At 34.2% G+C, this 15,288-nt stretch overlaps 2 protein-coding genes across 5 annotated transcripts; one reads left to right on the plus strand and one right to left on the minus strand.

Moving 5' to 3' along the window:
• The first annotated feature begins 2,891 nt into the window (after positions 1-2,891).
• LOC116111393 (glucan endo-1,3-beta-glucosidase 12-like) lies at positions 2,892-4,955 on the plus strand. 2 transcript variants are annotated; one of them, XM_031397589.1, is made up of 4 exons: positions 2,892-3,141; positions 3,242-4,039; positions 4,070-4,519; positions 4,669-4,955. In XM_031397589.1, exons 1-4 carry the CDS (start codon positions 3,000-3,002, stop codon positions 4,698-4,700), a joined length of 1,422 nt encoding a protein of 473 aa, XP_031253449.1. In that variant the 5' UTR covers positions 2,892-2,999; the 3' UTR covers positions 4,701-4,955. The 2 variants fall into 2 exon arrangements, with proteins under 2 accessions (XP_031253449.1, XP_031253448.1); XM_031397588.1 differs by having other exon boundaries at positions 3,242-4,519.
• Positions 4,956-11,821: 6,866 nt separating this feature from the next.
• On the minus strand, positions 11,822-13,970 carry LOC116111394. Of its 3 annotated transcripts, none has more exons than XM_031397590.1 (5): positions 13,850-13,970; positions 13,305-13,411; positions 13,146-13,218; positions 12,792-12,857; positions 11,822-12,142 (listed from the first exon to the last, which is right to left on the minus strand). In XM_031397590.1, the coding sequence occupies exons 2-5, from the start codon at positions 13,334-13,336 to the stop codon at positions 12,056-12,058; spliced, it is 258 nt and encodes an 85-aa protein (XP_031253450.1). In that variant the 5' UTR covers positions 13,337-13,411; positions 13,850-13,970; the 3' UTR covers positions 11,822-12,055. The 3 variants fall into 3 exon arrangements, with proteins under 3 accessions (XP_031253450.1, XP_031253452.1, XP_031253451.1); XM_031397592.1 differs by having other exon boundaries at positions 13,750-13,898; XM_031397591.1 differs by lacking the exon at positions 13,850-13,970 and adding an exon at positions 13,716-13,843.
• Between the last annotated feature and the right edge of the window lie 1,318 nt (positions 13,971-15,288).

Here is a 15,288-nt window from a genome sequence, read left to right on the forward strand (position 1 = left end):
AATTTCTGAGTGGAAACAATGGACAAAACCACAGCTGGCTGGCTCAGTTTTTCTTCTTGAAATTGCATGGAAACATGGTATTAAAGTCTTTTAACTACTTTTGCCACTCAAGTCAAGTCCAAAAATTGCTCTCTCATTTGATTGCTAAATGTACCATAAATTGAGTGAGAAACATTGTTGAAATTTGTCTTTAATCTTGAATCTGAACATACAATTGCAAATTGACATTCCCCACCCCTACCCCCACGCACAACACAAGGCGAATCCATGTGAGACATACCCTATATTCGAGTAAAAAACTCTTTTATGAACTTGTTTACATTAAATCCATCTGTCTGTTTGATCGTTGAAAGATTTCAAGAACAAGGTAAGTCAATTATCCTCTCCACGCTGTGTTCCCAATTAGAAAACAAATATAGCTCCTTCCTTGAGTACTAATAAAAAAACTTACTCCATTATTTGTGAATACTATTTGGCTTCAATATACTCAATAAAATATTTTAAAAACAGCTCAATTGAAAGCTTCAAAATCAATTCTTAAATAACACATTTATACCCCTTGCTGGTTATTATTAGCTTAAATAGTATTTGTTTATCATAAGTTAAAAATACAAATTTTAAATTATATATATATAGAATTAGGATCCTTCCTATATGAGTTTTTGTGAAACATTTAAAGATCTTATGACATCTTTATAATTAATATAGTATATGGTTATTATCTTTTTTTTTTTTTTTTGGATAATTGGGATGTCCATGAGTTTGTGTTGTACCTCAACTAATCTCCGGTGTCTATTAACACCCTATAAACTCAAAGTATAAATAAATCATAATATTATTGTGATAGATAACTCCAATGTTTAAATTAAACACTCAAAAAATGAAACACACCTCATTGACTGCTAAGTCATTCTCTTGGATTGATTATAATATATTTCTTTTGATAAAATATCAACTATTATCATATCTTTGTATTTTGTTCTAGTAAAAGCGAGAAAAAATTTAAGTGTGTATTTGGTACCAATTAAAAAAAAAAAAAAAAAAAAAAAGGTAAAAAATGGATACACAAGATGGGTCTAGATAATGTAAATGAAAGTTTGATTCTTAATTCTTTTGTTGATATAGATTTCAGAGTAGAATGAAATGATAATAAAAAAATTAATGGGGTGGTGGGAAACAAAAAGCATAAGCAATTAATAAAGGTGGGATATGAGTCAGAGGAGGATCAGAGGGTAACAAAGTGGTTTCTTTAGTTGATCATAAGAGTGGACAACACGAAAACTTGTTATGTTCTTTCATAATGTCCAAAGCCAATGCCAATTATGCCCTTTTCTTATTCTCTCATCCTTTTGGTTTGGTTTTGGTTTCCTAGTTTAAGTAAACCTTGGTTACCAAATAACAATGGCATGTTTTGTTTTAACATTCCGAACCTCAAACGAAAGCAAGCACCTTTGCATCCTATGCGCATTTCTTTTAATATTATTATTTCACCTTTTTCATCCAAATTAACTTGAGTGTCATATTTTGAGTCAAATTTACCAAAGACAAAAAGTGGTCTACAAAGTTTTCAATTGTTATGATGAAACTTAAAATTAACAAATAATGAAAAGAACAGTGAATGTCAAACCAATTATCAATTTAAATTTAAGCTTTATCAAAAACAAGAACAGAGTTAAAATAAACTTTTATTTTAAATAATTAATTAATGACATCCTCTAAAAATAAAATAAATCTGGTTATTTAATTTTCATATTTCAATTCCTATCTTGTTATCCATTCTCATAAAAAAAAAAAATTAGGGTTTATGAAATAATAGTGAGTGTCAAAAGTACTTGTAAAGAATGAGGAATTAAAGTTAATTTTAATAATTTAATATATTAATAAAAGTGGAAGTTTCTTTAATCCATTAGTGGGCTAAAATAGATCTACTTATACAAAACTTTAGGAAGGACAGCCCATTTAGAAATGGGTGGGAATTTAGGCCTGAAGAAATCAAGTTTTATTAATAGGAGAAAGAGAAAATGGAGGGTGTGATTAGTGATAATAGCTAATCAACCACCACATTCACTGTCTCCACTTGCAGACACTGGGGCACGGGACTGGCAGCGGCAGGGGCTACAGAGTAGGAATCAGAAATCAAATCTTGTAACGGCAAAGGTAATCATACTCCTGCCACCTGTCCTGTAAGAGACTCTATCTATCGTCTGATCAATCATCTCCCAAAAATCTACTAGGGGGCCCAAAAATCTCATACTTTTTTGTTCTTTGTCGTTTATGGGCCCTATCGGACCGTTGCCTTCCCTGTGCTTTCAGTCTCAATCACAAATTTCTAGGATACCACCAAAAAGTCAAAAGAGCAAAAGGAAGCCGCAGAGACAGCGACGTCGTTTTAATTAAGTTTTTAGCCTAATGTTACACTTAAACACCTGTCGGATTGTCTTTGTTCTGTCTAATTCATGAAAAAGCAAAAACGACCTCGATTACTTAAGAGACGACAACTCTCTCTCTTCTCTTGTCTTTGTTGGGGTCTTCAAAGTTCAGATTCCCACACCAATGCACAGCCTTTTTGTTCTTCCCCCACTTCTCCCGTATTCACATACAAAACACAGTTACCATTTATTATCCGAATATTACACTAATTATTACCATTTAACATACTATATATAGTATTATTAAATATGTTCTATGATGATTTTACTAGTTCACATTGCAAAACCCTCTTTATGCACTTTTAACATTTTGTACTACAAGTATTAGGTAATGGCTTGTTTCCGTCCTTTCCTATATATAAACAGTTGCAGAGACTGGAGATGCCCAGCCACAACAAACCTTTTTTTTTTTTTATATATATTTTATTATTAATTTGTTAACAGTAGAAGTGTGTAGTGTAACTGTGTTAACAGTAGAGGTGTGTAGTAAGTGTAGTGTGTTGCAACTTCACAAGTTATTTTTCTTCCAGATTTTAGATTAGATCTTCTCTCTGCTACTCAAAGCCTGAAATGTTGAAGATGAAGTCGCTCTTTCAGCTTTTCCATCTTTGTTTACTAGGTCTTACAGGTAATGCGAAGATCACTACTACTGAAATGTTGAAGGTGAAGGCGTTCTTTCAGCTCTTCCTTCTTTGTTTACTGGGTCTTACAGGTAATGCTTCATACACTTTCTTTATCACTGTACATGTCTTGTGTTTCTTCTTCTTTTGTTTTACAAAGAGGCTCTTTCATGTTTTCTCTTATTATTGCAGTTACAGGTCAAGAAAATTTTCAACTTCTTAATCTCTATGACACTAGTTCTCCAGGATCTGTTCAAGCTTCGTCTCACTCTGGTCTGCCTATAGCAGTTTCTGTGAGTGTTAATAACCTGAATGAAATCTCTGGCAGTGTCTTAATGGCTGAGAGTTGGCTCAGGACTTATGTTCTGGCTTACTACCCTGCCTCCAAAATCACCACCATTGTTGTGGGTAACAATGTTGTTTGCCAGAAGGACCAAGAGGACAACTTGGCTCTTATTCTACCATCTCTCAAGAACATTTATCACTCTCTGACAAGGTGGGGTTTGGAGGGAGAAATCAAAGTCTCTCCAGCCTTCTCTGCCAACTGCTTGCAGCCCCATCTAGCTGAGAAATTTATGAGACCTTTGTTGAAGTTTCTCCTCACTGCAAACTCCACTTTCTCCTTAAACCCTCCTCCAATGTTATATCCTTTATCAGATAAAACTAAAATTAACACCTTTGTGTCTTCTCACTTGGAGTCCATAAAAAACCTTGGACTTTTAACACCCAACAATATCAATGTTTTAGTCTACATTCCCAAAGAAGCAAAACCAAGAAGCAGAAAGCTCTCAGATTCTGACTCCAAGGTTATAAACCCATACCCAGCAAGACCAACACCATTACCAGAAATCTCCCCAATTCACTCCTCTATAGGCTACTCCATTCCAGCCCACGTGACCAAATCTCCACAACCCCCACTATCACACTCTACTTCTCCACCACCATTATCTTTCCCTTTCGCTGCTCCACCTCCATTTAATTTCCCTTCAGATTCTCCACCTCCATTTAATTTCCCTTCAGATTCTCCACCTCCTTTGACCTTTCCTTCAGATTCTCCACCACCATTGACTTTTCCTTCAGACTCTCCGCCACCAACGCCTTTCTATAAGGCGCCAGAAACGCCACCTGAGACTTTTCCAGCCTCACCGCCTTATGGGTTCTCTTTGCCTCCTTGTAATCCAATTGATAACACTGTGGCCCCGTCACCTGAGCCTACAGGGGTGGTACAGAGTTTATGGTGTGTAGCTAAGCCTAGTGTGCCAGCTGAGACTCTGCAGGAGGCCATGGACTATGCTTGTGGTGATGGTGGTGCTGATTGTGAGGAGATCATGCCTAATGGAAACTGTTTCTATCCTGATACTGTTGTAGCTCACGCTTCTTATGCTTTCAATAGTTATTGGCAGAAGACCAAGAGAAATGGAGGAACTTGTAGCTTTGGAGGGACTGCTATGATTATCAATGCTGATCCAAGTAAGCTTTCTTTTCTTTAGTAAATGATATATTTGTTGAAATATTGAGTTCTCTTTCAATTATTGTTCAATCTACTTATGAGTTGATTTAATATATTAGTGACTGTGTGCTAGAATTAGTGGTAATCCTTTGAGAACTTGGTTTTTCAGGTTATCTTCACTGTCGGTTTGTTCTCAGCTGAAGACAGTAAAGCAAGTGGTTATGGAGAATGTTGGGATTGTATTGGTACAAAATAGGATTAGTGGGTCTAATGCTATATCCAATTTGACTGCTTTTCCCTTTATCTAGGCTGATTACCATAGTTTAGTATAATATTGCATGTAAGAATCTGTAGCTTTTGGAGATTTGCTTCTTTATGACTAATGTACTTATGGGGTATTCTATGCACAAAGTGGAAGTGCTTTTGACCGCTATGCTATATAATATAGACACTTATTTTGCTTTGTTTGAATAGATCTTGCTTTTCTTTATCTTCTTTTCGATTTTTGGATTTGCATGTTATCTGTCAACAATTGATATGACTCTGTTGCTCGGTGGTGAAAAATATTGTGTGTATTTGAAGGAGACTTAATTAGTGAAATTAACATCAGATTGCCGACTCACATTATGTTTAAACAACTTTTCATCATTCTACAGAAAATCGTCAATTGCGAACCAAAACAATGTATACTTTATCATTTATACTACAGATACAGAAAATCGTCAATTGCGAACCAAAACAATGTATACTTTATCATTTATACTACAGATAAAGGATCATCAAGAAGATTAGAACCAGAAGGGTTAACTAAGAAATCCTATAGAAAGAAAATGATTTCTATATGACAGAACTCTAAGAAAATGTATATTGAGCTGATCACATTGAGTTTAAGACTGGGAAATTGTCTTCCAACTTCAACGTCATAGGAGAAACTAGCTCAGCAACAAAATTTTCTTTACAGATGCCAGGACTGGTTTAGCATCAGAATTTTATTCTTGCTCTGAACTAATGGGTCAATAGAGATGGAGCTCATTGAATTTGGAGAGTTTCTTATCTGAAGGAAACAATGAATCTGTCATCAGTAGTATCATTGAATAATTTAGAAATGGAGATTTGATCATCCGAACATGTTATGGTTGTGGCTGTCTAAGCCTGAGATACATGAAGTAGATTTTTATGCTTATAGTATGAAAAACTTCTTAAATTTATCCAACTGAAAATCTGTACAGTATAAGAACATATCAGAATAGCTTTCTATTATTTAGAAAAAGAGGATTTCTGAATTGGCTGTTCATGTCTCACTTGTCTTCCTCCCATCGGTGACGTTGATAAGGTAAGGGCTATAATTCCTGAAATGAAAGGACGGTCCATATATTGTGCCAAATATAATAATGCTCCTATTGCATTTAGATATAGTACTTCAGGACCAAATATCTTTTCGTCGTCTTTTTTAGGATAAAATGGATCATTTTTAGGATCAAGAGACCGAACTACCATTTGGGTACTTAAGGGTGAGATTTATCCATATCAAATTGCTTAATGATCTTTATAGTATAATTTGATTGATGGAGCAAAATTCCATCTGAACAATGCTCGATCTGCAAGTCGAGACAATACTTTGTTTTCCCCATATCCGTCATTTCAAATTCTTTTTTTAAGTACTCAACAGTTTTTGTGACTTCTTCAGGAGTCCCTATTAAGTTCATGTCATCGACATATACTGCCACAATTGCAAATCTTGATTTTGACTTTTTTATAAAGACACATAAGCATACAAGATCATTGATGTATCCTTTTTTAATCAGATATTCACTGAGATGATTATATCACATTCGTCCTGATTGTTTCAACTCATATAACAATCTTTGCAATTTTATTGAATACATATTTCTTTTATTTGCTTCTGGCACTTTGAATCCTTCAGGGATTTTCATATAGATATCAGTATCCAGTGTACCATACAAATACGCAATGACAACGTCTATGAGACACATATTGAGTCCTTCTAAGACTGATAAACTGATCAAGTATCGAAATGTGATAGTGTTCATCACTAGTGAATACGTCTCATTAAAGTCAATTCCGAGTCTTTGCAGGAAACATTGAGCCACTAGTCTGGCCTTATATTTAGCAATCTCATTTTTCTCATTTCGTTTCCTTGTGAATACCCACTTATATCCTACGGGTTTCATATTTTCAGGCGTTTAGACTAGAGGTCCAAATACATTACGTTTTGCTATGGAGGTTAATTCTACTTGAATTGCCTTTTCCCATTTTGGCCAATTATGTCCTTGTCGACATTCATCAATAGAACGTGGCTCAAACTCATCATTCATAATTTCAGTAGCTACTACGTATGAAAATATGTTATCGACAATAGTTGTTTCACGATCCCACATTTCTTTACTATGAGCATAGTTTATATAAATTTCTTCATTTCTATGCTCTTGCATTCCTTCACGGGTTTGTTCCTCTTCAGGGGTTTTTGTCCATTCAGGGACTGTTAACTCTTCTAGAGTTAGTTTAGAAAATGTATAATTGTCTATTATTCCAATATTGTCAATATTGGTACCTATTTGATTATGTGCCTTTCGTTTCCTAGGAACAATATCCTTGGCTCCAATAGGCCTACCACGCTTCTGGTGTGTAATAGATGAATTAATCGTTGCCCATATGGATTGTTCATTGGTAACATCAATCCTTGCTAGTTTATTGACAGCAGGAATGTATGATCTCGTTATTTTTGCTACATCCGTAAATGCATCAGACATTTGGCTAACAATATTTTGCAAATGTGTTATTCTTTGTACTTTAATTTCAGATTAAGATGTGCGAGGATCTAATGAGACTTAGAATTTACTTTTCAAGAAATTTCAGGCCTTACTTCAGAAGGCTTTACCTTTCCTCTTAAAGGAGGAAATATTGTCTCATCAAAATGGTAATCCACAAAACGTGTGGTAAACACATCACCCATCAAGGGCTCAACATATCTGATGATAGATGGTGAGTCATAGCCAATATATATTCCCAAACAACGTTGGGGTCTCATTTTGGTGTGTTGAGGGGGCACAATTGGAACTTGCATAGCACAACCAAAAGTTCTTAAACGGGATATATTAGGCTGGTGTTCAAATACAAGTTGTATTGGAGAGTACTGATGATATGAAGTGGGTCTTAGGCGAATTAACGCTATAGCATATAAAACAGCATGAGCCTAGGCAGAAGTCAGTAATTGCGTACGTAGTAGTAAAGTTCTTGCAATTAATTGGATAAGCTTTATAAATGACTCTACCATACCATTCTAGGTATGTACATGTGGTACTGGGTGCTCAACATCAATTCTCATTGCTGTGCAATAGTCATCAAATGTCTTTGAAGTAAACTCACCAGCATTGTCCATACGTATTGCTTTGATTGGGTAATCTGGAAAGTGTGCCTGTAATCTAATAATTTGTGCCAACAATCTAGCAAAGGCAGCATTACAAGTTGATAGTAGACAAACATGTGACCATCGTGCCGATGCGTCAATCAGTACCATAAAGTAGCGAAAAGGTCTATTTGGTGGATGAATAGGTCCACATATGTCCTCATAAATTCTTTGTAAAAATGATGGGGGTTCTAGACCAACTTTAGTGATGGATGACTTAAGTGCCAATTTGTCTTGTGAGCAAGCAATACAAGTACTCTCATTAGGTGATAGAATCTTCAGGTTCTTTAATGGGTGACCGTAATAGTTTTCTATGATTCTACGCATCATAGTGGATCTTGGGTGACCAAGACGATCGTGCCAAATCTTAAAAAGTTAAAGATCAGTGAACATCTAGTTCATAACTGCATAAACTTCAACATTCTTCAGGAATGTGTAATATAACTTGGATGAGAAAGCAGGGAGTTTCTCCAGTACGTGCTTCTGCCATGAAACATTAGCAATGATGCATAGAAACTCTCCATCCTTTTCACTTTAAGTTTCAATTTAGTATCCATTGAGTCGTATATCTTTGAAACTAAGCAAATTTCTTTTGGATTTCCTAGAATATAAAGTATCATGGATACTTAATTTAGTTCCGCTTGGTAACAAGAGTGTTGCTCTTTCAGAGCCCTCAATTATGTTTACAGACCCTGATATGGTATTTACTTTAGCTTCAGTAAATATCAAATTTGAAAAATATTTTCTATCCCGAAGGATGGTGTGCGTCATTGCACTGTCTACTATACAAATGTCTCCATCATTACTGGATATCGATGTTTCATTTTTGAATTTCATCCTTTAAAGAATTTTTTTTTTTTTTTTTACATTAGTCAGGATGTTTACATAACTTAAGGGGGTATAAACAAGACAAAAATATTCATAAAAAATACATAGTTCAAAAACATGACAAAAGTTACATAAGTCTTGGAAATCACAGGCATTTTTATAACTACTCTAATATTCCATATCGGCATCTCCAAAGAAATCTGAGACATTAAGGCTAGTCGGATCGGAATTATCAATATGATTTGACTCAGGGGCATCAGTTAGATTTGTCTCTATCTTTTTGTTCTTAATCGATATTTGATACAATTCCACCAAGTGCTTGGGCGTACGGTAGGTACATGACCAATGGCCCTTTCCTCCACATCTATAGCAGTTGTTTTCATTATTCTTGTTCTGTGAAAGGCTTCTTTCATTTTTTTTGATTCAGTCTTGCTCCACTTCAGTTGGTGCGACTGAAATTTCTTGTTATGACCACCTCTAAGTCGATAGTTTTTTTGCCCATGACCTCAACTTGGACCCCGCCCATGCCCACGATTATTACTGCTAGTTATTGCGTTCACTTAGGGGAACAGTTGGGAACCAGTGGGGTGAGTTTGGTGGTTTCTTAGCAACAATTCATTATTTTGTTCAGCCACAAGTAAAGAAGAAATTAATTCAGAATATTTCTTAAAGTTATGCTCCATATATTATTGCTGTAGGAGCATATTTGAGGGGTGGAAATTGGAAATCATTGTTTTAAAACCCGGACCGGAGGGCAATCCGTTTTGCTGTCTGGGTCACGGGTCAATTGGTCCAACCGGTTGGATCAATGACGTTAGCGACAATTTTTTTTAATAAAATTCCATGTTAATCCCTTAAATTTTAATATATTACAAAAATTCCCTTTAAAAAGTTCAAAGTAGTTCCTAAAATTTTTATTTATTTCAAAAATGCCCCCAAAAAAATTACCAATTAATCCTGAAACTTTTGACATATCTCTAAAACACCCTTATAAAATTACAAATTAATCCTTATAATTTTGAAATATTACAAAAACCCCCCTAAGACCTGAACCAGACCGGAGAAGCTACCGGATCCCGGTCGGACCAATTCAGTTTTTAAAACAAAGGTGGAAAGTGGAGAATGTTTTTTCCAACATATTTTCTTCAGTTATTTTCTCTTCACATGTTCTTAATTTAGAGACAATCCCAAATAAAGTAGAATTATATTCACTGATAGATTTATAGTCCTGTAGACGTAAATGAGTCCAATCATATTGAGCAATTGGGAGTATTACTGATTTGTTATATTCAAATCTCTCCATCAAATTCGTCCACAATTAGAGTGGATCTTTTATATCCTTATACTCAACCCGTAGCCCTTCTTGGATATGATGCCGAAGGAAAATAGTTGCCTTTGATTTGTCCTGTAGGGACGTCATGTTTCCTTCCTTAATGACTTCACCTAGTTTCATAGATTCCAGATGGAGAGTAGTGTCTAGGGTCCATTCATCATAGTTTTTTCCATCTAGTCTTTGGGCCTCATATTGGAGCTTCACAAGGTTCGACATTTCCAAGAACTATTCATTAATAAGAGTAATGTAATTAGTTTCGCATCTTCTGGATGCATGTCATGGGATGCATTCAGACATCCAAAACTAACAAATGAAATATAAAATGTGATAATTGTAAAGAATCGATAAATAAAACGACAATTATAAATAGATCCGTCCATGAAGACGGTATTTAGCAATAATAAATAGATCTGATCGTAGAGGCGAAATTTAACAGTAATAAATAAATCCGACCATAGAGGCAGAATTTAACAGTAATAAGTAAATCCGACCATGAAGGCAAAATTTAACAGTAATAAATAAATCCGACCATGGAGGCGGAATTTAGTAGTAATAAGTAAATCCGACCATGGAGGCAGAGTTTAATAATAATGAATAAATCCAGCCATAAAGACAGAAACAGAGATTAAAGAACACATGTGGGAATTTAAATACGTGCAATTTAATTATAATAAATAAATCCAATAAAATAATTAATTAATTAACAAATTAATTCCCATTTGTTGAAGGAAAGTTTATAGTTTTGAATCTTTTGATAAACTATCTAATACTTAGTGAATATATTAAATAAAAATAAAATAAAATAATTAATTAATTAATTAATTTTTTGTTTAATTAAACTTATTCATGTACTGTAACTTCGGCTAATATTTTTAAGTGATATATAATATATTTGCAAATCAAAATTTGCAACTTCTCGTTACAACTCAAGTTACAAATTTTGCAGTGCATCTATCATAAGAAAATTTGTAATTTGCAGTACCTTTATCACAAGAACAAATTTACCAACATAACACATGTATTCATTCTTCTTCAAATTAAATTAAATTAAAAAACAATTGAATGATAAAATAGTAAATTAAAAAAACAGTTAAAGGATAATTATATAAACTTAGAAAAAAAACATCCTAAACCTTAAACCCTTTTACTTTCTTCCCACCCCACCGCCCAAAAATTCTCCTCCCCCACCAATTGGCTGAAATCACAACCGGCCTAGTGCGATTTAAGCGAGATCGCACCTGGCCAGATGTGATTCCAGCCGAATAACACTCGGAGAGAGAAAATTTTTCTCTCAACTTCTTGGCTGCAGTGGGCGCCGCTGCCAACGTTTCTTGCCACTTGTTTGGCGACCATCTACAGCCCTCCCTTTCCCCATTTTCTCAAAATCCAGCATGTTAGCCGGGCAACACAGACAACCACATACAAAGTGCCCGATTTTCTCAAACATTAAGCTTAAAAGAGGTCATACTCAGGAGGCTATACACACAAACGAAGGAAAAGCAGTACCCTCTTTAGATGGTCATGAGATCTCTTACTCTTTATACCCACATTCTATCATACGGCTACACAAATTAAAATTCTTTACCAAAGTATATATCAGCATATAAGCACTTGGGCGAAGGCTGCATTTTTTTTCTTCTAACTACAGATTTTATAGTAAAATTAAATATGAGATGAAGTGACAAAAGTAGACTAGAAGATCACCAAGAGAAGCAAAACCCAATGGAAAGCTGACCACAGGTATACTCAAAAATGCATATTTACATCCTCAATTTAACAAGCCATTCCTTGTAACAAACATTCTCTCTGTTGAAAAATGAAACTAAAGCTCCTATACAATTAATATGTGCTTACAAGCGAATAAAGAATCCTGAAACTCTTTCACTGCTGAAGCCCAAATTGAAGCGGCAAAAACTCATATTAACAAAATTTGAAACAATAGATTAAAACTGAACAAACTTGACATCCTCACTGTTGATCATTGCTAGTTAAACAAACTAAAGCAGTGGAGTTTCCCTCTTCACCATCATCTGAAACATTAACAGTGGCTTCTTTCTGAGTCAAAAAACAGGGAAAAAAACTATATTAGACAAATAGAAATATACAAAAAAGAAACCACCAAGACTTAAATCAAATTGCAAAAAACCTTAGATTATAAACTGCAGAAACAATTTAACCTTCCAAAGTCAATTATATGCAAAAAAAAATCAACTTCTCTCTGTTACTTCTTTTTTCTTTTGGATTGGCAAGATATGATCCTAATCCAACTGAATACAAGCCCAGCGATAAAAAATTGAGTTCATAAAACCAAAACGCAACCTTTGTCCACCATCAAAAACTCAATAGAGACGCTTCTATTAATATCAGTTAAAAGTTTTAGTGCTCAGAATCACTGTATAAATTATTTTCATGTGCTATTTTTAGCCATTAAGCCCTTCCATTATTTCTACTCTAAGTAGTCGGTACAGTAATTTTACTCATTATCCCTAATGACGAATTAAGAGGGGAAAAAAACTGCCTGCCACATATATAAATAACAAAAAACTGCAAATTAAAATAAAATAAAAGACACACTTCCTATCTCTATTTCAAGTGCCACAGTTACATATAGCAATAAGAAGCTCTTCCAGTAAAACTGGAAACAATAATCAGATACACACACACCAAATCCTTTATAGTGACACATTTCAGGAGATAAGCATACCTTTTTATTTAGACCCTGTGCAGTCATAAGCTCATAAAATTTACGCATCAACATCTCTTCCTCAACCTACAAATCAATAAATATGAAATTTTAGTGCAGCCTTTGATTGCATAAAATTATGGTGCAATGTAATTGTCTCTTTAAATTTGTAATTGGAGTGGAGCCTCAAAAATTCTCTTCTAACATAATTATTTTTCCACATAAAGACCAAAAAATGAAGATGGAAAATCAGTCTAAAAAATTAGAAGCTCAACCACAGCTATCTATATTTGTTTGCATTAAGACTGCTTCAGTTTAGCAGCCATCAAATGACAAGGCTTATCAAAACTCAAGAACAGAGTACTAGAAAAGAACCTGAAGTTCATGCAATTCATGAGACATTGATCCGTGGACCTCAGTAAGAAGCTCATTCTGTTTCTCCAAATGCCTGCACACATAAAAACAAAAAAATAAATGTAACTCAAACAGATTTCTATATTTTATAAAATTCAAAACAAATATAAATAGACTTACTTCAATATTTCTCCAGTGTAACGTGGATCCATGGTATAATGTCGAACTGTGTCGTTGAAATTGAACTAACTGAACCAAGCTTTGTTACGAAGGTGACGAGATTCAATCTGCACGGTAAGTAAAGCATATAAAAGTAAGCATAATCTAATCATACAAAATTACGATTAAATAAAAAATCCACAGGTCCAGTGAAAATTTCTAAACCATATTATGAACTCGCAAAACCCTAATGATAAACATAAAGAAAACTAATTCCTTAAGACAATTACTATCAAGATTCCAAGATGTTTAAAAGTAAATAAGTAACGCAGTTTTCCCTAAATACAGTTAGATTTGAATCGCAGTCCACAACCATCACATTCATGAATTTCATCGAGCATCATATAGGCGTCCAATAACTATACAAAATACCTTTTCTGAATGGGCATCAATCAACGGAACTCACCAGAAATTGGAAATATTGTAAGCAAAACTCAATGCCGCAAACGAAAGTGGTCAAAACAAAAACAAATAAACAAGAATGCTAAATACGAGTATAAATCAACCTGATGCAGCGGGAAGTTGTTGAAATCTTGACGGTGATTTTGTGGGCTGATTGGTCAGGTCGTATTTGCCTCTTTTATCTTTCTTATTGAGGCCTAATATATATCTGTATCAGGATTCAGGAATGGGACGGCAGGCCATGTATCTATTTTGAAGTTATTGTGTGATCATAGGCCTAGTCAATTTAATGGGCCTTTATCCCACATTTCAGAGAGTGCTATAAACACACCGAACTTTTACTAAGTACCCACAGAAAATGTCAACCAACGCAACTTAGTTCATATTACTTGACAGAAATGTGCTTGCTCACTGGCTTTAGCACTGGTTATCTGTTTCTTCTAATCTTGTCCTGTGCCTTTATGTGTTAGTAGACACTTGAAAATAAACTAAAAATTTTCATAGAGTGAGCATTTACTTACCACCTCAATGAATTCAAATAAAAGTCATAATTTGATTATAGGATCTTATGATCTCTTGGCATGTAGAAACTAAGAGAACTTTTAGCTTAATATAGTTTTTCATTCTTGATGGGTCTGGAGTTTTGAAAGAATGTTATATAACTTCTAGCACACATTGTTTTAACTCTGATTTTGACATTACGTGATGGAGGACAAAGGATAATTTTATTCAATAGAATAGGAATTTCATTCTGCAAATGCTTTAGTATATATGGATATTCTTGTTGTAGGAAGCAGAAAACAGACAAGAAAAAGCATTTTGCTGTGGATGTAAGGTCGATGAATAATATACTATGACAAGATATACAAGTTAAATAAAGAGAATAGAATTTAAGTGTTGAGGAACATTATATATATATATAGATGGTGCAATATGTTTTATTCTTTTTCTTTTCTTGTAAGCCATCGGTATGTGATTGTATGCCTAATTTATGACTGGTGAAGCAGAAATCCCTTCACAGGATTTTCATTATGCAAATGTGCTTTAAAAGAAATCAATATTCTTCTTGTAGAAAACAGAAAATAGAAAACAATTAAAAAGCTGAAGATGTGAGGTGGATGAATAATATTCTACTATAACTATTTAAAAAGAAAAAGAAAAAAACAGAAAGGGAATAGATTTAAAGTGTTGGTGAACATTATATTTATAATATTACATATATCAAGAACTTTCCTTTCATACGTATAAATTGTTTTATTCTTTTTCTTTTCTTCTAAGCCATCAGCTATGTGATTGCATGAATACGAAAAATGACTGGTTGAAGCAAAACACTGATCAACTTTCACTCGACATCTTTTTACAGATTCCATTTATTCACAAGAGAAATAAAGATCAATGCATAACACAACCCAAGCAGCATCTAGCAGTAGGAATCTCCAGTATGACTCAGAAGAAAAAAAAAAAAAAAAAAATATGGTGAATGATGGATGATGATGGAACACTGAGCCCATATGCTTCACGGTTGTTTTGTTTTGTTCCTCTC

Source organism: Pistacia vera, unplaced genomic scaffold (assembly GCF_008641045.1).
Source record: "Pistacia vera cultivar Batoury unplaced genomic scaffold, PisVer_v2 Contig633, whole genome shotgun sequence".
NCBI lineage: Eukaryota > Viridiplantae > Streptophyta > Magnoliopsida > Sapindales > Anacardiaceae > Pistacia > Pistacia vera.